Source organism: Caretta caretta, chromosome 2, assembly GCF_965140235.1.
Source record: "Caretta caretta isolate rCarCar2 chromosome 2, rCarCar1.hap1, whole genome shotgun sequence".
NCBI lineage: Eukaryota > Metazoa > Chordata > Testudines > Cheloniidae > Caretta > Caretta caretta.
This window is the reverse complement of record NC_134207.1, coordinates 225,176,588-225,200,269: the sequence shown is the minus strand read 5'-3', so window position 1 is coordinate 225,200,269 and position 23,682 is coordinate 225,176,588. Positions and strand designations below refer to the sequence as shown.

The 23,682-nt window shown below is 43.6% G+C and overlaps 1 protein-coding gene across 6 annotated transcripts in view; it reads left to right on the top strand.

Moving 5' to 3' along the window:
- The window catches only part of AKAP9 (A-kinase anchoring protein 9), a 212,436-nt gene that overhangs the window by 55,438 nt on the left and 133,316 nt on the right, over positions 1 to 23,682 (top strand). For all 6 annotated transcript variants that reach the window (XM_048838118.2, XM_048838116.2, XM_048838113.2 and 3 more), the window contains exon 3: positions 16,775 to 16,819. In XM_048838118.2, coding sequence (XP_048694075.2) covers positions 16,775 to 16,819 — 45 coding nt within the window. The remainder of the gene's footprint in view (positions 1 to 16,774; positions 16,820 to 23,682) is intronic.

Sequence of the window (23,682 nt, the reverse complement as noted above, 5' to 3'; positions counted from 1 at the left end):
CCCAAATCTCAGCTAGGGTGAAACACTGGCTGGGATTTCTTCCTGGAGCTCTAGGAAAAACAGAGTTAATAAGACACATGCATCTCTAAATATACTACCAAGTACATAAAGACTAACAATATTTTCCACATCTCAAGGACGATTTTAACCAGTTGATTCTGGGAAACTTTCACGGGAGAGTGCATCAGCCACTTTGTTAGAAGCTCCTGAGATGTGTTGGATGTCGAAATCAAAATCTTGGAGAGCTAAACTCCACCGAAGAAGTTTTTTGTTAGTTTCCTTGACGGTGTGAAGCCACTTCAGTGCAGCATGGTCGGTTTGCAGGTGGAAACGCCGTCCCCAAACATATGGGCGTAGCTTTTCCAGAGCATAGACAATGGCGTAACATTCTTTTTCAGTGACTGACCAGTTGCTTTCCCTCTCAGACAGTTTTTTGCTGAGAAACACTACAGGGTGGAATTCTTGATCAGGTCCTTTCTGCATTAAAACTGCTCCCACACCACGTTCGGACGCATCCGTGGTTACTAGGAACGGTTTGTCAAAGTCTGGGGCCCTTAGTACAGGGTCAGACATGAGTGTCGCTTTAAGCTTGTTAAAGGCCTTCTGACACTTTTCGGTCCACTGAACAGCATTTGGCTGTTTCTTTTTGGTTAGGTCTGTTAGTGGGGCAGCGATTTGGCTGTAGTGCGGTACAAATCGTCTGTAATAACCGGCCAAGCCTAAGAAGGATTGAACCTGTTTCTTTGACTTTGGGACAGGCCACTTTTGGATAGCATCCACTTTGGCCTGTAGGGGGCTGATAGTTCCTTGACCCACCTGGTGTCCAAGGTAAGTCACTCTGTTTAGGCCTATTTGACACTTCTTAGCCTTAACAGTTAGTCCTGCCTCCCTTATGCGCTCAAGGACTTTTTGTAGATGTTCCAGGTGGTCTGCCCAGGAATCCGAAAATATGGCCACATCGTCAAGGTAGGTGACTGCATATTCTCCTAATCCCGCTAGGAGACCATCTACAAGTCTTTGGAAAGTGGCGGGTGCATTTCACAGCCCAAAAGGGAGTACATTAAATTCATACAGCCCGAGATGTGTGATGAAGGCTGACCTTTCCTTGGCAGGTTCATCTAGCGGTACCTGCCAGTACCCCTTGGTTAAGTCCAAGGTAGAGATGAACTGGGCCCGTCCCAGTTTCTCTAATAGTTCATCTGTGCGTGGCATTGGATAGTTGTCTGGGCGAGTTACAGCATTTAGCTTACGGTAGTCCACGCAAAAACGTATTTCCCCATCTGGTTTGGGAACTAGAACCACTGGAGATGCCCATGCACTTTCAGAGGGGCGGATTACCCCCATCTGTAACATATCCTGGATCTCCCGTTCTATAGCAGTTTTAGCTTGAGGAGACACCCGGTAAGGTTGGACCCTAATTGGGTGAGCATTACCTGTGTCAATGGAGTGGTCCTGGGGTGGCTGAGAACGTTGGCGCGTAGCTAGTGCACAGCTCCTGGATCTGCTGTCGCTGCATACGCCCAAGGGTCATGGAGAGGTTCACCTCTTCCACACCACCAGCACATTTCCCTTCGTAGTAAACACCTTCAGGCCACTCAGCGTCGTCTCCTCCCTGGGCTGTAAACTGACAAACCTTTAATTCTCTGGAATAAAAGGGCTTTAGAGAATTAATATGGTACACCTTAGGCTTCCGGTTGGAGGTGGGGAATGCTATGAGATAATTAACAGCTCCCAGGCGCTCCTGGACCATGAATGGCCCTTCCGACGATGCTTCCATTTTATGGGCCTGGAGCGCCTTTAAGACCATGACCTGGTCTCCTACTTTGAAGGAACGCTCTCTGGCATGTTTATCATACCAGGCTTTTTGCTCTTTTTGAGCATCCTGTAAGTTTTCTCTAGCAAGGGCTAAAGAGGTTCGGAGGGTGTTTTGTAGGTTGGTTACGAAGTCCAGAATGTTAGTTCCTGGAGAAGGTGTAAATCCCTCCCATTGCTGCTTCACCAACTGCAATGGCCCCTTAACCTCACGGCCATATACAAGTTCAAATGGGGAAAACCCTAAACTGGGATGTGGTACAGCTCTGTAGGCAAAGAGCAACTGCTGCAACACTAGGTCCCAATCATTGGAGTGCTCATTTACGAATTTACGTATCATGGCCCCCAAAGTTCCATTAAACTTCTCCACCATGCCATTTGTTTGATGATGGTAAGGAGTGGCAACCAAGTGATTTACCCCATGAGCTTCCCAAAGGTTTTTCATAGTTCCTGCCAGGAAATTAGTCCCTGCATCGGTGAGGATGTCGGAGGGCCAACCTACCCTGGCAAAAATGTCTGCTAGTGCCTGGCACACACTTTTAGCCCTGGTGTTGCTTAGAGCTACTGCTTCCGGCCATCGGGTGGCAAAATCCATGAAAGTCAGTATGTACTGCTTTCCTCTGGGTGTCTTTTTCGGAAAAGGACCCAGAATATCCACAGCTACTCGCTGAAATGGAACTTCAATGATGGGGAGTGGCTGGAGAGGGGCTTTGACCTGGTCTTGGGGTTTTCCCACTCTTTGGCACACCTCACAAGACTGGACATAGGTAGAAACATCCTTGCCCATTCCCTCCCAGTGGAATGATCCACCCAAACGGTCTTTGGTCCTGTTCACCCCAGCATGGCCACTAGGGTGATCGTGGGCTAAGCTCAAGAGCTTGGCCCGGTATTTAGTTGGAACTACCAACTGTCTCTGAGGATGCCAGTCTTCCTGGTGTCCACCAGAAAGAGTTTCCTTGTATAAAAGTCCTCTTTCTATAACAAACCTGGATCGATTAGAAGAGCTGAGAGGCGGTGGGTTGCTCTGTGCCACCGTCCAAGCTCTCTGGAGGCTTTCATCTGCTTCCTGTTCGGTCTGGAACTGTTCCCTTGATGCTGGAGACATCAGTCCCTCATTGGATTGTGGACCTAGGCTTGGTCCCTCTGGAAGCGATATAGGGGATGGAGCTGTTTCTGTTGACTGTGAACCGCTCTCCGCTGGTGCACTATGTTGGGATTCAGGCTCCAGCTGAGCCTCTTGTGTAGGGTTATCGGCTGCTGCCAGTTCAGGTTCAGTGGGGCTCTCTGGTGTTGAGGTTGCAAGTACTGGATTCAGTGCTGGCACGGGGTCTGGTGTTGGTTGTTTGGCTGGTTCCGGTTCTGGGACTGGTTCCGTCTGGGTCTCTGGGACTGGATCCACTACTGCTGTTGCAGACATTGGCCTGGGGTCCGGGTCCATCACCTCTGACTGGGTCCTGATAGAAGTTTCCGGAACAGAGCTAGGCCTCACGGCTTGTTTAGCCTGGCTGCGGGTGACCATTCCCACCCTCTTGGCCTGCTTCACATGATTGGCCAAGTCTTCCCCCAACAGCATGGGGATGGGATAATCATCATAGACTGCAAAAGTCCACATTCCTGACCAGCCCTTGTACTGGACAGGCAACTTGGCTGTAGGCAAATTGAAAGAGTTGGACTTGAAGGGTTGAATCGTCACTTGGATCTCTGGGTTGATTAAATTGGGGTCCACTAAGGAAGCATGGATAGCTGACACTTGTGCTCCGGTGTCCCTCCACACGGTGACCTTCTTCCCGCCCACACTCACAGTTTCCCTCCGCTCCAAGGGTATCTGGGAGGTATCTGGGCCTGTGGACCTCTGGTGTGATTCCGGTGCAATGAACTGTAATCTGTTGGGGTTCTTGGGGCAGTTGGCCTTTACATGCCCCAGCTCGTTACATTTAAAACATCGTCCAGCTGACGGGTCACTGGGGCGAGGAGGGCTGCTGGAGAACGGGGTGGTGGGACGATAAGGGGTCTGGAGGGCTCTTTGGGAGGTAGGTGGGGCTTTGGGCGGCCCCCGGTAATAGGGTGTGGTCTGGGGTGGTCCCTTCTGGTCTCCGCTCCAACTGCGACCAGTTTTCTTCTTCTCTGCCACCTCCACCCATCTGGCTCCAATCTCTCCTGCCTCAATTACAGTTTTGGGTTTCCCATCTAGGATGTATCTTTCTATTTCCTCAGGAACACCCTCTAAGAATTGTTCCATTTGCATTAGGAAGGGCAAATTTACTGGAGATTCAACACTTGCTCCTGATATCCAGGCATCCCAATGTTTCACAATGTGGTAGGCATGTCGGGTAAATGACATGTCTGGTTTCCACCTTAGGGCTCTGAACCTCCGACGAGACTGCTCGGGTGTTATCCCCATTCTGACTCTCGCCTTGGATTTAAACAGTTCATACTTGTTCATGTGTTCTTTAGGCATTTCAGCTGCCACCTCAGCTAAGGGTCCACTGAGCTGCGGCCTCAGCTCTACCATGTATTGGTCAGTAGAGATGTTGTACCCAAGGCAGGCCCTTTCGAAGTTCTCTAAGAAGGCCTCAGTATCATCACCTGCCTTGTAGGTGGGGAACTTTCTGGGATGGGAAGTGGTACCTGGAGAAGGATTGCTAGGGTTTGTTGGTATATTCTGCTGGGCCTTTATCTTCTCCACCTCCTTCACATGCTTCCTCTTTTTCCTTCTCCTCCAGTTTTTTGGCCCTTGCTTCCATTTCTTTGTCCCTTGCTTCCATTTTCAGCCGCATGAGTTCTATCTGTCTTTCATGTTCCCTTTGTTTTTCCTCAGCCTGAAATTTGGCTAATTCCAGCTGTAGTCGAGCTGAGGATTTGGTCATTCTAACCTCTCTGTTTTTAACTAACTTTACACCCGAGGTTTAGAAATAAACAAACAAAACGTGGCTGTAAAATTTTGCTGTGCTGGAATAGAATACCTATTCTCTGATAGTGACTGTCAGCCTACAGAAAAAAACAATTCCCTTGTCTCTGCTCTGGGCCCAAATTAAAGCAAAAAACCTCCAACTACTTGGAAACCTGCTTACCCAGCCCAAAGAAAAAGCAAATGGGTAGAACACACCCCCCCTATTTACTTTTAGGAAGAAAAGAAAAAAAAACCTCTGGGTTGGAAGACTGTGAATTTCCCTGCAGGAGTTAAGTACCCTGCCTCCAGGCAAAGAAAACCTGCAATTCACAAGATAATCCCCTTTTGTCTCTGCTTGGCCACAGTTTCAGCTTTCAGTTTCAACTGCTTTCTGGACTCCTTTTCAAGGAAAAAAAAATTTCCTTTTTAAAATCTGTATTTCTAGTTCAAAAAAATCTCAACTGGATCTCAAAATGATTTCAGGTTAATCCCACCACTGTGCCACCATGTCAAGGTTCCTCCCCCACTCTGAACTCTAGGGTACAGATGTGGGGACCTGCATGAAAAACCTCCTAAGCTTATCTTTACCAGCTTAGGTCAAAACTTCCCCAAGGTACAAAATATTACACCCGTTATCCTTGGAATGGCCGCTACCACCACCAAACTAATACTGGTTACTGGGGAAGAGCTGTTTGGACGTGTCTTTCCCCCCAAAATACTTCCCCAAAACCTTGCACCCCACTTCCTGGACAAGGTTTGGTAAAAAGCCTCACCAATTTGCCTAGGTGACTACAGACCCAGACCCTTGGATCTTAAGAACAATGAACAATCCTCCCAACACTTGCACCCCCCCTCTCCTGGGAAATGTTGGATAAAAAGCCTCACCAATTTGCATAGGTGACCACAGACCCAAACCCTTGGATCTGAGAACAATGAAAAAGCATTCAGTTTTTTTAAAAGAAGACTTTTAATAAAAAATAGCAGTAAATAGAAATAAAGAAATCCCCCCTGTAAAATCAGGATGGTAGATATCTTACAGGGTAATTAGATTCAAAACATAGAGAACCCCTCTAGGCAAAACCTTAAGTTACAAAAAAAAGTACACAGACAGAAATAGTTATTCTATTCAGCACAATTCTTTTCTCAGCCATTTAAAGAAATCATAATCTAACACATACCTAGCTAGATTACTTACTAAAAGTTCTAAGACTCCATTCCTGTTCTGTCCCTGGCAAAGACCAGCATACAGACAGACACAGACCCTTTGTTTCTCTCCCTCCTCCCAGCTTTTGAAAGTATCTTGTCTCCTCATTGGTCATTTTGGTCAGGTGCCAGCGAGGTTACCTTTAGCTTCTTAACCCTTTACAGGTGAGAGGAGCTTTCCCCTGGCCAGGAGGGATTTCAAAGGGGTTTACCCTTCCCTTTATATTTATGACAGCTTCCCAGATTTCCAGCACCTGCTAAATGAAGAGGACATGATTCATATCAGTTTCACTGCTGCCATCCCTGGCTAGTAGCCATGAAACTGATTTGAATCAGGGCAGCAGCTGTGGGGAGTAGGGAATATGCAGTTTAGTTGTTGCCGGGTCAGTCCCAGGGTAAAACAGAGACAAGGTGGGTGAGGTAATATTTTATTGGACCAACTTCTGTTAGTGAGAGAGACAAGCTTTCAAGCAACACAGAGCTCTTCTTCAATCTGGGAAAGGAACTCCCAGCATCGCAGCAAAATGCAATATGGAACAGATTGTTTCCCGTAAGTAGTTAACACACATTGTAAGGGATCATTCAAGTTACAGTGGCCTGTTAATACCTCAGCAGTCACAGGACAAAAAGAGGGGTTTGTGTGTTACAGATTGTAATAAGCCATAAATCCAGTATCTCTGTTCAAGTCCATGATTGTTGGTGTCTAGTAGAGTAATAACTTAAGCTCCCAGGGTTATCTTTTCAAAGCGTTGTGCAGGTTTCCTTTGAGGATGAGGACTGATAGGTCAGATATAGAGCGATCGCTTTGTGAAAAGTGTTCACTCACAAATGGTAGTGTTTTTTGTCTTTTATCGTTCTCCTGTGTGAGTTCATTTGGGAGCGTAGTGATTGTCTGTCTGGTTCCACCCTCGTAGTTGTTGTTGGGGCACTTAGTGCACTGGATTAGGTATACCACATGTTGTGATAGGCATGTGTAGCCCAGGAGGCCACCTTCCCCAGGAGTCAGGCAGCCTGGGGTGCCAATTGGCCAGATAGTCTGGTTCAGGGGCAGGGAGCCAGAAGGCCATGAGAGCCTTGGTGTCCTGCTGCGATGTTGGATCCCTAAACTGTGGGGGGATGTCTACATTGCAATAAAACACCCATGGCTGGCCCATGTCAGTTGACTTGGGCTCACAGGGCTCGGGCTGCAGGACTATAAAATGCAGTGTAGCTGTCTGGGCTCAGGCTGAAGTCTGGGCTATTGGACCCCACAAGGGGGCATGGTCCCAGAGCCCAAACTCCAGCCTAAGTCTGGACATCCACTCTTCAGTTTCATAGTCCTGTGAGCCTGAGTCAGATGACATGGGCCAGCTGTGGGTGTTGTATTGCATTGTAAACATACCCTGAGAGTCATGGCTTGAGCCAGGGATCCCAGGTTGTCAGGCTTTCAACCTCACAGCTGGGAGCCTGGAAGTCTTGAAAACCATGGCTTGAGCTAGGGTTCTCAGGGCTTCCAGGTTTCCTGCTGCGGAGCCAGGAGCCCATCCTTGGCTCCTTGTCCAATTCCCGGTCTCCTTGCTCAGCCAGTCCTAGTCTTCCCCTCAGGGCTGCTCATCTGAGTCCCAGTTTCCTCCCAGCTCCTTGTCTCTAGTCTTCTTGCCCAGCCAGTGCCAGTCCTTCTGGCTTTTCATCTGATCTGTTGCCCTCCCTCCTAGACTCAATTCCTCTTCACGCCCTGCTCTCAATCTTTTCCTACCCTGTTCACCATCCAAGACTCCTTGCTCAGTCAGTCCCAGTCTCATTCTGCAGTCAGTCTCAGTTCCCCCTTACTGGCTCCTTGTTGAGTCTGTCTGTCTCCATCCCTGGGGTCCTTATCCAAGCTCTGTCTCCCAATGCCCTCCCAGTCACCTACCTCCCTGGCTTATTGTCTCAGTCCCTTTTCCCACCCTGTTCCTGTTCTCCCCTGCACACTGGCTCATTGTCAGATCTGGTCTCCTGCATGCCTTCTCTCCCGAGTGATTTCCAGTTGTAGTCTACTTCCCCAGTCTCTCCAGCTCCTCATCCATCCCCAGTCTTTGTTCCCCCTTCTCCCCAGTTTCCCCTCTTCTTTTCCTCCCCAGCTTTCTGTCTCCCTGTTCCCAGGCTGTGCCCTTGCCTAGTTAGTGTCAGCACTCCCTCCCCCTCCAGCTGCCAGTTCCAGTTTCTGTCTTTACCCACACCACACCAGCTGCCAGATCCCAGTCTCAAATCTTCCTCCTCAACCCCAACTCTGTCCCAGTTTGCACCTTCCCTTCCCGAGTCTGGCTCTTGTCCCCTCTATATTTGAATCAGGCACTTTCCTAGTCCATGCAGCCTAGGCACCAGCAGATATGGTGGGGGACTGAGAGCACAGAATACTCCTGGGGGCATTCTGCACCAAAAAATTAAATATTCTGCGCACAATATTTTAAAATTGCAAATTTTATTGTCAAAATAACACTACATAAACCCTACAGTTTCAACTATTTTGGTATTTCAAAATAGCTGTCAGCAAGTATTTCTAGGTATTGGTTACAAGGGGTGGATCTCTTGATGACTACCTGTTCTGTTCATTCCCTCTGAGGCACCTGGCATTGGCGACTGTTGGAGGACAGGATACTGGGCTATATGGACCTTTGGTCTGACCCAGTATGGTTGTTCTTTTGTAACAGTACAGACACACAAAAATTCCTCCAGGAGTAGGGAGTTAAAGAAACCCCTATGACAACCCAGTTCCTGTTTCTCTGCCCCTTACCCCTCCCCACCAGAGCCCAGCTAGGGGGCAAGACATCCACAACCCGTCCTCCCCCAGAGCCCAGCTGCGGGCTCTCCCTCGCCCAGACACCCATCCTCCTTTCTCCTAGAGCCCAGGGATCCAGAGGGAGAAACAGCCTGATGCTCGATACCAGGCTTTCATGGAGTTTCATGCCCGCAGCCCTCTCCCTCTCTCAGGACATGCTGGAAATTGCAGTTTCCAGGAACCTTCTAGCTCCCTCCTGCTTCTCCCAGTAGTATCTTCTATGTGCAAGTTGGGCTCTGCTGAGTCCAGTGGACCCCAGTGAGGCTAGCAGCACTTCAGCCCATTTCTGTGGGGGAAAGGAAATTCTGTGCACACGTCAATTTCTGAAAAATTCTGCACTGCACAGTGGCACAGAATTCCCGAGGATTAACAGAAAAGACAGTCTTCCTGCATTCAGCCCCTCTGCAGCTGCAATTACAGGGAAAGTCCTGCTGAGCCCCTGTAGCCCTGGGCAAAAAACCGTGCTCAGGATGGTGTGAGAGTAGTCACACATTGGAACTGCGAGAGGCTAGAGCATGCTGAATGCGATGGAGTTTTGCAGATTTTATTTTAGCTGTAAAGTTCTAACAAACCTCCACTGAACATGTGCAAATTGAGATTTTAGAAAGCTTATAACTTGGCCAAATTTGACCAGATTTTCCTGGGAGTAGCAAAAGGCATATCCCTGCCACAAAACCCACCCTCCTGCCAAATGTCAAGTCACTGCTCCAAAGCATGGGGCGTTCAAGCTCCTCAATGGAACCATAGTAAGGATTTTTTAATGTGACAAAACACTATATCTTTCCCTAAATTCCTTCTCTGAAATGGCAGAACTCTTTTGACTGAAATGTTCCAAAATATTTAGCCTGCAGCAGGTACCTGGGACAGAAGATTTCAGCCCAAATGGTTAAAGTTTTGCAGTGTTACGTAACTGAAAGCAGGATTTTATAGTGGGAAATGTCAGACAACCTGACATAAGTGGTGCTGCCAATTCCGCTTATAATATTTTTTCTCCTGGGTAACCAGTGGCTCCTATTCCTCTCTACCTCAAGGAAATCCAGATTATATGCTCTGATTAGAGATTTCATATCTCCTATACCTGGGCACAGCACATTTCTTGTTATATGTTTTGGTGAAGGGTGAGAGGTAGGAGAAGATACAAAGAATAATCAGGAGCTCTGTTTGTGTGTTGAGGAAAGGAGGCAACTTACACACACAGTTCGCCATTAAAAAGGAAACAAATGCAATTCAGTGCACAATACTGACTTTACTATGGTATTTATACGTTTAGAATGTATACCAAAGTGAGATATTTGAACCCACTGTACATGAAGAGCCAGCCTTTAATGCCTCAGAAGCCCAGAGTGGTATGGCATGCTCTGACATATGCACGATGAGAGCCATACAAAAGTATAATCAGAACCTCTAGTCTGATGTAAGAAGCAGCTATTGCAGAAAGGGAGAGAGCAAAAATCCCAAGAAAACATGCAAGTCCTGAAAGATCGAGAGAGTACATAAAGGACATTGATGTAATGTATTTAATATTTAGACTATGGTAGCATCCACAGCGTAGAAGGGGTAGGTGAAGACACAATCCATGAGGTGAAGAATTTACAATCTCGCCCAGCACCTTCTGGGTCTGTACTCTTGAATACCAAAAAAAAAAAAAAAAAAAGAAGGTTCTATTTGGTGTCTACAGTTAACGTTAGAGATATTAATAGCAGTATTTGAAATGCCAAAGATCACAGAAAACTAATATTGTAGAATTATAACCAGATCTCATTCTTAATGCATTTGGTAGAAATTTAAGGCCATATAGTTTGCACATTGGGAATTTAGAATACAAAACTCCATCAAATTTAAATATTTTGATGTGAGCAGGCATGTAAATCAGGCAGTGAAGTACCATCAACACTTTTTTGTCTAAAATAAAGGTATTTTCTTCATCAGCTAATAGCCAGCCACTATTCAGAAATTAATTTAAGATTCTGGAGTTTTTATGCTAGTTTTCATAGAGGTTGTAGTCCTGTCAGTAACAATAATACATTCAAATATGAATGAGTTTCATTTCTCGTATGTGGAATCTTGTTTCACAATAACAATAAGACATTCTCCAGGCTCAGTGATTTCAGTATCAGGTTCATTATTGATTGCTCTTCTTGCTTTAAGGGGTACTCAATCTTTGGCCCTGTCCCTTTATTCTACTATCCAAGAAGTGCTAGAATTGGGGGGGAAATGCTTATGTGTCACTTATTAAATACTCTTTTTTTTCCTACACCTGAGGTATTCCTTAAAAGTGAAATAGCATTAAGTGCTGAAAATAGGCTGTATATGGACTTTTAAAAAGTATGCTACTTTTCAGTTTCCGTGGCTACTTAGAGTAACGTAATCTTTGTGATTCTAGTGAGTATGTAGGGGATTTTGTGCCAAGATAGGTGTGTTCTGAGCAATGCCTACATGTCTGGTACTGTTGAATTCTAATCTTCCTTCTGAAACAAACTTCCTGTGTTGCCTTAGGCAAGTTACTTAACACCTTTGCCTCAGTTTCCTCATTTGTAACATTCCCTCTGAAGATTGTTGTGAGGTTTAAAATCTTTTGGAGGTGGAAAAATGCATGGAACATTGAATAAAAAATAATTAGAAAAAAACAGACTTAAGGTTAGTAAAAGAACTGTTTGTTTCTGTACAGAGGTTATACATAAAGTTATTTCATAAGCTTGGACCCAGATGTGGGAAAAAAAAGTCCTGTTTCTGGATATTCTACAGGACACAGATAGTATAACACGCAAAAATTCAGACCTAGAATGTAAGCGAGGAATCGTAAACCTGAAACAAATTGCACAGATATAGGGAGTGAGAAAGGAAAAAAATAGTTTAATGTGCATCACCCTAGTCAAATTATTTTATTATTATTAGCAAATGATTTTTTAAGAGAGAAGCCATACTTCCTTTAAAACTGAATCCTGAGGGTTCAATCAGATGAGATATATAGAAATTAGTGATTCCTATTGACTGATAACTATTGGAAGTATACAGCAATGGGGTAAAATGTAAAGAAAGGGGACAATACAGCCTCACAGAGAACTTCATTTTCAAGTGAGTGAGCAGGCTTTGATCAGCCATAGGAAATGAAATACAATTCTTTAGACCCACAGAATATAAGATGAATATTTGCAAATTGTTGCGAGTTCTGAATACTGCCTACAGAGGCTGAGGCAGCAAGAGAATAAAACAATAGACATACGTTATTAAGGCTTGATTCAAAGCCCGTTGAAGTCAATGAAAATCTTTCCACTGATGTCAGTGGGCTTTGGATCATGCCCTTGAAGTAAAATACATATCCAAAGAGGTTTAATTTGAGCTCTTTTGGCCAGTATTCTGCAGTTTTCTTCAGACAAATCTTTTGGCAAAACAATTCAATCTTAACAGCCAAACAGGAGATTTATCCAAGCTACCAGAAGTACCAGCTATCTGAAAAACAAAACTGTGTGGACATCCTCTTGGAACCTTGGAGCCATCCACAATAGTCTACCCAGATGGAAGAGAGACCATGTATCTTCAATTAGCAACTCAGAAACAACAGTGCAGAGCTGTTAGGATATGTAAAGATGTGGGGTCCAGAACGATATCACCATTTTTGCCACATAATATGTGTATTTGCTTCAATCAGTGATGTACACACACTGAAAACACACCAAAGATGTCATGTTGTCAGTCTTTTCTGAGAGTGAACCTGCTAGAAATAACAGTTGTGGGGAAATGGAGTGCATGTTATACAGGTGAAAAGTAAAACTGAACCATAGAAACAGACAGTCCAATGTGATATTTTCTCCCTCTAGCTTAGATTCAGTTAATCTGAGGTGTCTTTTGTCACTGTGTCAAGAGTAGGAGGTGATCTGTTTGTCTATCGCTGCTGGTGCCGCATATCAGTTGGAAGCCTTCCTAAGTCAATGTAAAAGGAGTAAAATGAAAAGGCTGCTTTCATGCTGTATAACAAGTGCTGGTAGTCATTAAAGTCTGGGTGGTCGCAATCAACAGAGAACCTCTCAGACTGTATGTCACGCTTCCCTTCCAATTCACTGAGTCAATTAATGCTTACATTCTGCCTAAAAAAAAAGGTGGGACAGAGGGAAAAGATTTAAGAAATTATTTGCAGGTGACTGCACATCTAAACTGGGAAGGAGAACCCATGTAGGATGTCTTTCAACTGTGGATATTTAAGAATAAACAAAAAGAAAAGGAGTACTTGTGGCACCTGAGAGATAAATTGGTTAGTCTCTAAGGTGCCACAAGTACTCCTTTTCTTTTTGCGAATACAGACTAACACGGCGTTACTCTGAAACCTAAGAATAAACACTCAATCTTCTGAATGCACTGGGGACACAGTAGTCAGAACTCTAATATCAGACCAAATTATCTAATAAAGTGTTATTGGGCTACTAAGATTAATCCTGTAAATTTGGAAACAACCACTTAAAAAAGATCCACAACTATTCACTCTAACAGTAGGGAGAACATCACTTACATAACAGCATTTATACAGATTTACTGCATACTGTAGTTTAGTCTGTGTGCCTGTCTTTCTTTCGTCCCAGGAGCCAATCAACATTTAGAACATATTGCTATCCTCTGTATTTGAAATTTGTGGTTAACTCTTCCATTCAGTCACATTTTGTGGTACGAAGGATTCACGTATGATGTGTAAGAGGATGTAAATCAACTACTTTAAGGCTCAGACTTCCTCACAAAAGCTGATAGCCACTTACAATGTGTAGTCTTTGCAGGATTCAGTGTAAACCGACAGAAGTCAGTAAATATGTCATTTCAGCTAATGCTGAAAGCAATGAAAAAAAATGTCAGTTAGTAACTGTCAACAGGAGTGCAGCCTCTCCCCTCCTCCTTTGCTTCTGCAGGCATTAGGTGTCACCAACCTGAGGTTGTGCAGGGAGTCCTCTGCAACCCTGTCGTCATGGGAGTGAGGGAACAGGACCCTGACAGCTGGGTTGCAGAGGTCTCCCTGTGCTGCTGCAGGGCTGGTGACACCCTTCCTGCAGAAGCAAGGTACAGGGAAGGCTGCAGTCTTGGCAGGGTAGAGTAGAGACCCCCAGCACTCTCAGCTGGTACAAGAGCGGGACTGTAGCGGGCTCCCTGCACTGCCGCAGGGCAGGTGCTACCCAATCCCTGCAGGTGTAATGTGCGGCAAAGGCTATGGACATGGTGAGCAGAGCACAAACCCCAAATCAGGGCTCCAAGAAGGATGAGGACAAGCGCTGGCCTTGAGATAGGCCACCCTGCTGCTGAATGACTCTGTCCCCAGGCAGGAGTGAGCTCCTCCTTCCCGTAACAGTGGGGCTGCAGAGGGCTCCCTGCATGGCCGCTGGGCAGGTGACACCTGTGGGAAAGGCTGTGGTTGTGGCAGGACAGAGCAGGGCCTGCTGGCCATGGCCTCAAGAAGGAGGCCAAGTCCCCTGCCATGGGGGAGGTTACTCAACTGCTGAATAATTATTAATAGGCAGAAGGTTTAAAACATACAGGAAGTACTTCTTCACACAATGCACAGTTAACCTGTGGAACTCACTGCCAGGGGATGTTTTGAAGGCCAAAACTGTAATTGGATTCAATAAATAATTAGATAAGATCATTTAGGACTGGTCCTTCAATGGCTATTAACCAAAATGGTCAGGGATGCAAGCCGGTGCTTTGGATATCTGTCAGCTTCTGACTGCCAGATGCTGGGACTGGACGACAGGGAATGGATCACCTGCTAATTGCCCGGTTCTGTTCATTCTCTCTGAAGCATCTGGCACTGGCTACTGACAGAAGACAGGATACTGGGCTAGATGGACCATTGGTCTGACCCAGTATGGCTGTTCTTATGGGATGGCCTCCCCCAGGGCTGGGAGCTTGTCCTCTTCCTCTTTGCAGTTCTGGCCGAGGAGGTATGCTCTGCCCCCCACTGTACCTTCCCTCACCCTGCACCTCCAGGGATCGGGTGTTGCTGGCCATGTGGCCATGCAGGGAGTCTTCTTCAGCTGCACTGTTACAGTCCTGCTCCCTCATTCACCAGCCAGATGTGTGGGAGCCATCTCCAGGCAAGAACAGCTCAGCAGTACTGGGGTTCATCTTCCTCCTTGTAGTCCTGGCTGGGATTCTCTGCTCCACAAGACCTGGACTGCAGCCTCCCTCGTACCTTGGTGTCTTGGGGCACCTTGGCCATGCAGGGAGCCCCCTGCAGCCCCGCTGTCAACACTGCCCTAATCCCAACCCCCCACCCACACACTTAATTTCTAACAAATGTAGAAATAAAAATAGTCTGCCTTTTTTATTTTCAACTAAGTTGTTACAATTTACATGCCGAAAAGTTGGGGAAAAAGTGTAAGTTAAAGGTGCTGGGGTGGCCTACTTTAACTTACATAATCATGACTGGGGCAACACCAGCTCTTTGTCATATCCCCTCTCCCTTCCAACAATTCCATGGAGTTTTACTATCAAAGTTAATGTTGACTGGGTCGGCATTTGTTTAGGAGATTTCCCTTTGGCAGTATGGAACACCCACCACCTGGGAGATGTCTAGTGGCTGTCTGTACATTCTCTGATTGTACAACTACTATAGGAAGCTGGGAGGGCATATTGCCCAGAATTCAGGCACACTCCCATCTTCAAGTAGTTTTGATGACCAAACCCTTTAGTGATTCCTTAAGAGTACTAACCCCACCTTCTAAAGTAGTAGTTCACTGGAAACTCCACAAGGAAAATCTTGCCCAAATTACTGGTCCTAGGATGGTATTAACATACATTCCCATTAAGTGCAATTTATTTGACAGGTGCCGAGTGAGTGAGTGTTTCTTAGTCATGTGTTAAATAATTCTAAATCGTGGCTTGTTAATTTACCAAATAAACATTAATTTGAGAAGAAATAAAAATAAAAAATAAGTGAATTTCATTTTTATTATTCAGAATAGGATGAAATCATCTTATCTTTCAGACTATTATGTTCATATATTTATTAAAATATTTCTGTAAAACAAGTTTATATAGTAAAGGAAATATACACAAATAGCAATTCAGCACTATTCAAAGTCAATGGAAATTAGGCATCTAACTGCTCTTTGTGTCTTTGAAAATCTCCCTGGTACTATTTAATTACATGGGCCTAGGGTGACCAGATAGCAAGTGTGAAAAATCAGGACAGGGAGTGGAGGGTAATAAGCACCTATATAAGACAAAGACCCAAATATCAGGACAGTCCCTATAAAATCAGGACATCTGGTCACCCTAATGGGGCCTGATCCAACACCCATTTAAGTAAATGGAAAGGCTCTAACTGACTTAAGGATGTTGGACATCTCCCCTTCCACCATTTTTGCCTATATAGAATTAAGTTTTAAAGTGTACCCTTATATCATTTAGCTTTGGGAAAGATACATAGTATTTTTAACATGCCAAGTATGGACTTCATGTGAATACCTCTGAAGTTTTGTAGTGATAAGCCTTTAGACATTAAAACTTAAATTGATGCTTTGTTTCAATTGATAATCATGTTTGGTAATAAAATCAGGTCATTCATTGGGCATATTTGTTACTTTCAAAATTGAAGCCCTATTCCTGTCGCTTGAATGCACGTGGATCTGCAGGATATGAGCCTACGTATGCACCTCCTGCAAGAAATCACCTTCAGCGGTCATTAACTTCAGTGGAAATTGAAGGTGTTCACTGCTTTGCATAATCATATTTGAAGCCGGAGCAAGACTAGAAACTTTTGCATGTATAGTAATGCCACTTCTGCCAGTACTGCTTATTTTTTGCAGAGAGACTGGTATTGGCTATATAAGCAAAAGCACTTTTTTGTCTATATAAACTGCATCTCCACTAGGAGGGTTTGCCGGTATAGCTATATGTATAGACAAGGCCTCAGAGAGCTGGGAAAGGCTTTCATTTTGTAGATTCTAATGGATAACATGAGTATTTTAACTAGATATGCTTCATTAGGTGGCTTTAACTACTGTCCACATACACAAAAATAGATAGAAATTATGTTTAATGTTTTGAAGTCTCTTAACATTGTAAATATTTTTATTTTTCTCCTACTTTAGCCAGACAGTGAAATTTCCACTACAGCAGATGATTATAGTTCTGAGGTAAGAATGAAGTAATATTTTACATTTTTAATATGTCACATTTAAACACTGTGGAATAGTTTTAAATATTTTGTTTGTTTAAAAAAAGAGAAAGGAAGTATTAGTTTGAAAATGTTATAAATAACATGAAAATATAACTTATTTTTTTAGCAGTCACAATTAAACAAGCAGCATGCCAGATAAATAACAGGATAAATACTTGTATCTAATAAAGTAGTAGGTTTGTAAGCCAATGTAATAGTTTCTTCACTACAATTGCACTTTAATGGTACTGTTCAGAGTTCTGGTTATGCAACTATTTCCCTATGTTAATTTTCTGTGGAGAATTAAACGACAAGTTGAGTGATTATCTTTAACTTGTAGGTAAAATGGAAACTACTTGTTGAGAAAATTAGTTAATTATAGAAAGAAATACTTTGAAATAGTTTGATCCTGTTCACACTGAAGTCATTGTCATCTTGCCCTTGAGAGCAGGATTAGGCCCTTAGAGAGTTATTAATAATTAACTTCATGTCAATATGCTATTAATTTTCTTATCTCTTAAGGTTTCCTCAAAAACTATGATAGTTTCTCTAATCAGTTGCTAGAGTTTATAATTTAATGTGCTACTTTGTATTTATGGTGAGCCTTGTAACATATAGTATTATCCCTGACAATTCCCAGCTCTAACTTTGAGATAGCACAAGTAGAAAAATTCAAATATTGTCAATTTGAGAACAATACGTTTGAGTCAATATATTGGTCAGCACGTTATATTAAATATACAAAAGCTATGTTAAAATATCATTAAGGTTGCAAAGCCGGTCACTGAAAAGATAGGAAATGCCAGAATATAGGGTGCTTGTGCACCTTAATTTGGGTCCCTTATGCATATGCATTATGATAGTCTTTAATTACATGTTCACATACTGTCTTTTCCCAGGACCCCTGCCTCATTCAGTGCTAATTAAATCAGCAGCTATTCAATATTTTGTTTTATCTTAATTGTTCAATGCTTTATTGCCTTATTTATTGCACACAATTCAAACCCTGCTCTGAATACAGTTATTAATTTCTGCAGGGGCTGTTCCATGGCACTCATCACTATAATATTTGAGTGCTTCTCAAACATTAATTAACTTATTATAACAACATTGCTGTTAGGAGAGAGGCTGCTATTATTCCCATTTTACAGACAGGGAACTGAGGAACAGAGGGATTAAAGTAAAAAGTGTCCACAAATTTTAGGTGCTCAGTCTGAAATGCCTACAACCTGATTTTTTCAGCGTACTTAGCTTCATATAGAACTTTGTATGTCGATGGCCCTGCTCCTACTGACTTCATTTTGCAGATGTGAGAGTACAGCACTTTTGCAAATCAGATTAAGGGTCTCAAGTTGGGTAGACAGAAAATGAGGAACATACAGTTAGGGTATATCTTAACTGCAGAGTTAACTCAAGTTATCGTCACTTGAGTTACTCCTCTTGAGTTATCCTAGCTTGTGTGAAAGAGACCACACTGCCAAATAACACTCAAACTACTGCATCCACACCGATGCTGCACTCACTTGTGTGTGGCACTCAGATTTCTGGGGATATATCCCATAGTTCTTTGCACTGCAGTACGCTGAGCCACTCTATGAATTCTTTCCCAGTGATTTATGAGAAAACTTCTTCATCCTTTCTGGGGATCCAGAGGGAATTGTGGGAAGGCATTGGAGGACCAGCAGTGCTCGAGTGGAGCTAGCCTGCATCCATACTGTAGAGTGGTTGTTCTAGGTAACTTAAACTTTAGCTTATATCCCCTGCCAGGCCAGCCAACTCAAGTTAAAAGCACAACCACACTCAAGGTAAGGGATTTTGTGTGTGGATGGGACTCAAGCTGGTGGCAGTACTTGAGATATAAATCAGGTTAACTTTGCAGTGAAGGCAAGCCCTTAGTGAAAAGTTTAGTTTAATTGACTTGCCTAGCATCACACAGGAGCTCTTTGGCAACCTTAATGTTCTCTTAACGTGGCTTTTAAATGTGTAATTTTCTAAGTGTTTAAAAAAGCAAGCTAAAAAGAAACAGATGCCATTGTATGACATCAAATTGAAAACCACATGAATAATCAGCAAGGTTGGAACCTTTAGAGCCATCACACAGACCTCTGCCATTTGAGCAAAGGAAGTAATTGATAGCAGTAGTTATCTCTCTAGAGGACGACAAAATATGCACCTTGTCAGTGGGTTTCAGAGATATTTGCTGACAGCAGAGGAATGTTCAGATCCGGGAACCTTGGATTCCATTCCAGGCTCTAGAGGGGAGTGTACTCGAGTAGGCACATAGACTTCTACCCCTTCTTCCCATGCTTGACCCTTTCTGCTCCATCCCCTCCAACCTGTCCCTGTCCCAGTCCTGTCTTTCTCCCCACCCCTGGCTCCTTGACTAATTCCTATTCTTCTTGCCTACCCAGTACCAGTCTCCTTGCTCAGCCAGTCCTAGTCTTCCTCTCAGGACTGCTCATCTGATTCTCAGTTTCCCCCCAGCTCCTTGCCTCAAGTCTTCTTGCCCAGCCAGTGCCAGCCTTTCTGGCTTTTCATCCCATCTGTCTCCCTCCCTCCTAGACTCCAGTTGTTCACCTACTAACTTCCAGTCTCAATTCCTCTTCACATCCTGCTCTCAATCTTTTCCTACCCTGTCCACCATCCAAGTCTCCTTGCTCAGTCAGTCCCAGTCTCATTTTGCAGCCAGTGTCAGTTCCCCCTTACTGGCTCCTTGTCGAGTCTGTCTGTCTCCATCCCTGGGCTCTTTATCCAAGCTCTGTCTCCCAATGCCCTTTCCAGGTCTCTGTCCCAGTCTCCTACCTCCCTGGCTTTTTGTCTGTCCCTTTGCCCACCCTGTTCCTGTTCTCCCCTGTACACTGGCTCATTGTCAGATCTGGTCTCCTGCCCATCTTCTCTCTTGAGTGGTTCCCAGTTATAGTCTACTTGCCCAGTCTCTCCAGCTCCTCATCCATCCTCAGTCTTCATCCCCTTCATCCCCCCGCCGCCCCCCCCCCCATTACCTCTCTGTCCCAGTTTACTCCTTTCCTTCCCAAGTCTGGCTCTTGTCCCCTCTGCATTTGAGTCAAGCATTGCTTTGTCATCAATCATATATTCAGGACAGCCATAATAATAGTAATAGGCTATTAGCTCTATACTAAACTTGCCTTTTAATTAACATAAAGCCATTCTGTGGTTACATTTCAATCTTAAAATATGTAGAATATAGTTAAGTTAATTCAAAATAGCCTACTTCTTACCTTAGAACAGCTGTTATATTAGTTTCTTTCTGGGAGGGAGTTTGGGTGCAGGAGGGGACTCCAGGCGGGGGCAGAGTGTTGGGGAGCAGGATCTGAGAGGGAGTTTGGTATAGGAGGGGATTGTGACCTGGGGCAGGGGGGTTGGAGTGCAGGAATGGGTGTGGGGTCTGGTAGAGAGTTTGGGTGTGCAGGTGGCTCCTGGCCAGCGGCGTAGCAGGGCAGCCTGTATGCCATGGCCCCATGCTGTTCCCAGAAGCAGCCAGCTGCTGGCACTTCTCTGCACACCCCTGAGAGGAGGTGGACAGCATGTCTCTGTGTGCTGCCTGCACCCACAAGCGCCGCCCCCGCAGCACACCATTGGCCAGGAACCAGAGTTGCGGGGACTGTGCTGGGGGAAGGGGCAGCGTGCGGATCAGTATCTCTTCCACCACCACCAGCCCCCCAGGCTCCCCAGGGGCCGCAGAGAGATGCCAGTAGCCTGCCGCTTCTGGGAGCAACATGGGGCCACGTCATACAGGCAGCCTGCCTGAGCCCTGCTGGACTGGGGCACCTCTTAGCCTGGGGTCCTGCACTGCAGCCCCTAAAGCCCCTGCGTTAATCCGGCCCTGCACCTCGGATGGAAGATTCGAGCCCAAATAGTTAAAGTTTTGCAGTGTTAAGTAACTGAAAGCAGGATTGTACAGTGGAAAATGTCAGGCAACCTGACATAGGTGGTGCTGCCAGGTCCGCTTATAACATTACTTCTAACCAGTGGCTCCTATTCCTCTCTACCTGAAGGAAATCCAGGTTATCTGCTCTGATTAGAGATTTCATATCTCATATACCTGGGCACAGCACATTTCTTGTTATGTTTTGGCGAAGGGTGAGAGATAGAAGAAGATAAAAAGAATCATCAGGAGCTGTGTGTGTGTGTGTTGAGGAAAGGCAGCAACGCATACACACCAGTTTGCCATTAAAAAGGAAACAAATACAATTCAGGGCACAGAACTGACTTTACTATGATATGTTTAGAATGTATACCACAGTGAGATATTTGTACCACATCCATTGTACATGAAGAGCCAGACTTAGATGCCTCAGAAGCCCAGAGCAGTATGACAAGCTCTGACATATGCACAATGAGAGCCATACAAAAGTATTATCAAAACCTCTAATCTGATGTAAGAAGCAGCTATTGCAGAAAGTGAGAGAGCAAAAATCCCAAGAAAACATGCAAGTCCGGAGAGATTGAGAAAGAGTACATGAAGGACATTGATGTAATGTCTCATGATGATTATGGATGAGCATGGGTTAATTAGTATTTAATATTTAGACTATGGTAGCATCAACACTGTAGAAAGATAGGTGGAAGACACAATCCCTGAGGTGAAGAGTTTACAGTCTAGCCCAGCACCTTGTGGGTCTGTACTCTTTTTTTTTTTTTGGAATTCAAAAGGTTCTCCTTAGTGTCTACAGTTAATGTTAGAGATTTTAATAACAATATTTTAAATGCCAAAGACCACAGAAGACTAATATTGTAGAATTATAACCAGATCTCCTTCTGAACTCTACTTTTAAAAAAAATCCCATTTTTCACCCTCTTTGAAAACCAAAATGAAAAAAAACTATGTATGAGCTCATGCTTTTCTAGGAATTCTTGTTCTCTTTTCTGTGAGAGGGATCCCCTCCCTTTTCTCATGAAGTAATAATTCTGTTCCAAAACATAAGTAGACAGTGAGAAACTTGTGCATGCAGTTCAAATAGTTGTTGGCTTTCAAAATCAAGCAATGATTGTTAAGATGCAGAGTGTACAGCTTTTCAGTACATTCCTTTTAATTGTTAAAAGTCAGTGAAGTTTGTCACTGTCTGCAGTGAGATCATGGAACTAGTGTACATGTGTCTTAGGAACTGCATTGAGTGGTCATCAATCATATATTCAGGTCAGCCATAATAATACTTTTAGTAGTTAAATATGTTTCATTTACATTAATGAACAACTGCAGCCATCTGTAATATTGAGAATTTTGAAAGGTGAGAAAAAATTAAATTCTGTATACAGTAGCACAGACTGGACAAATTTTGTATGGAATTGAGACTGAATCTTGAACTCAGTTTTGTTTCAGGCATGTAGCGCCTTACATTTGGAGATGCTAAACACCCATAATTTAATTTGAAGTTGGTGGGAGCCAGGGTGCTTGGCAACTCGAACAGGCCGGTGATGAGCTTAGTAGTGGTACGCATCTTATTCTTTGCTTCCCCTCTTTCTTCTCATTATTTAAAGAGGCTTTGCATCATTTTTAAAAAAAAATTATTTAAACTTTTTCAGTCAGAAATAATGCTAAAAAAGTAGTAGTCATGCTTTCAAGTGGAATATTTTAAACTAGTATTTAAAAGTTGTTTGTTTTATTATAGCTGAAGTGAGCATTATGGGTCTTTTTTGTTAGCTAATTCTCTTGGGGAACTGGCTAAAGTCCAGTGACAAATAAATATATCCCTCTTTGAGGAACGTTGCTCATAATGGCTCTGTCTGATGATAGAGTACAGTTTCCTAATCAAAGTTGGAGGAAACAGTAACTGCAAATATCAGCAATCTTCTGTTGCAGGAATTTTATTATTATAAATGAGGTCTTCTCCTTCCTTCAGTCTCCTGTACAGATCCACAGTTGTGGACATGGTAACCAAATCCAAAATATATATACAGAATATGCTGTTTGTAACAAATTACATATTTTAAGCTAGCATGAGACCTTGTGTAGCCTTTAAAATTAAATAATGGTGATGATTAGTAATCTAGTCAGGATTACAGTTCAAATCCCAAACTAAGGGGAAATTGGGCTTTTCCCAGTAGCAAGCACTGGTTTTTACCTTTCTTGATGATGCTTCTCCCTGGGTCCAAATATAAACTTGTATTCCACACTTCTATGAGAAGTACTAAAAGACAGTAGCCAAAACTTTTTTCTTTTTTTCAAACCCTGAGGAATATTGTTAATCACTGTTGAGGAAGATGAAGAAAATAAGTTGTTGTTAGAAAAACTAATTACATTGTAAACAGTAGTCTTTAACCTTAAAATGAAGAATTGTTTTCTAATGCACATTACTATATAATGGAAAAATAAATTAAGTAACCCAGCCATCACATATTTTTAAAAAATCACTGTTAGTCTCTTTAGATTTGAAAGGTTGTGCATCGGTTATTGTTATGCTTAAGTCTTTATTCTAATTGTTTATATGAAACCAACAGGAAATACCTTCTGCCTAGGCACAGGTTAAAAATAAGAGTGAATTGTAATAGGTTTTGCCAAGGTGATCTAATTATAGTGCTAGAATCTTAGATAAATTCTTTGTAGTAATCAGACTAAAACTTATTGGAGTCCTCAATATGTTGTGATGTTTCTATAATATGTGACAACTAAAAAAGCACTAAATTATAAGAGTGCAAAAGCTGAGGATTCAGCACTTGGTAGAAATTTTCAGAATCAAAGTGTTTTCTCGGTTAGTTTAAAAGAGGGACCCATTAAAAGAGACCATTAGCAATTAGCAACATTCCAGACTGCAAGCAATGCAGTCTGCCAGTATTGATATTATAAACCTCTGTGTTCATGGAATAATAATGTGGCAATAA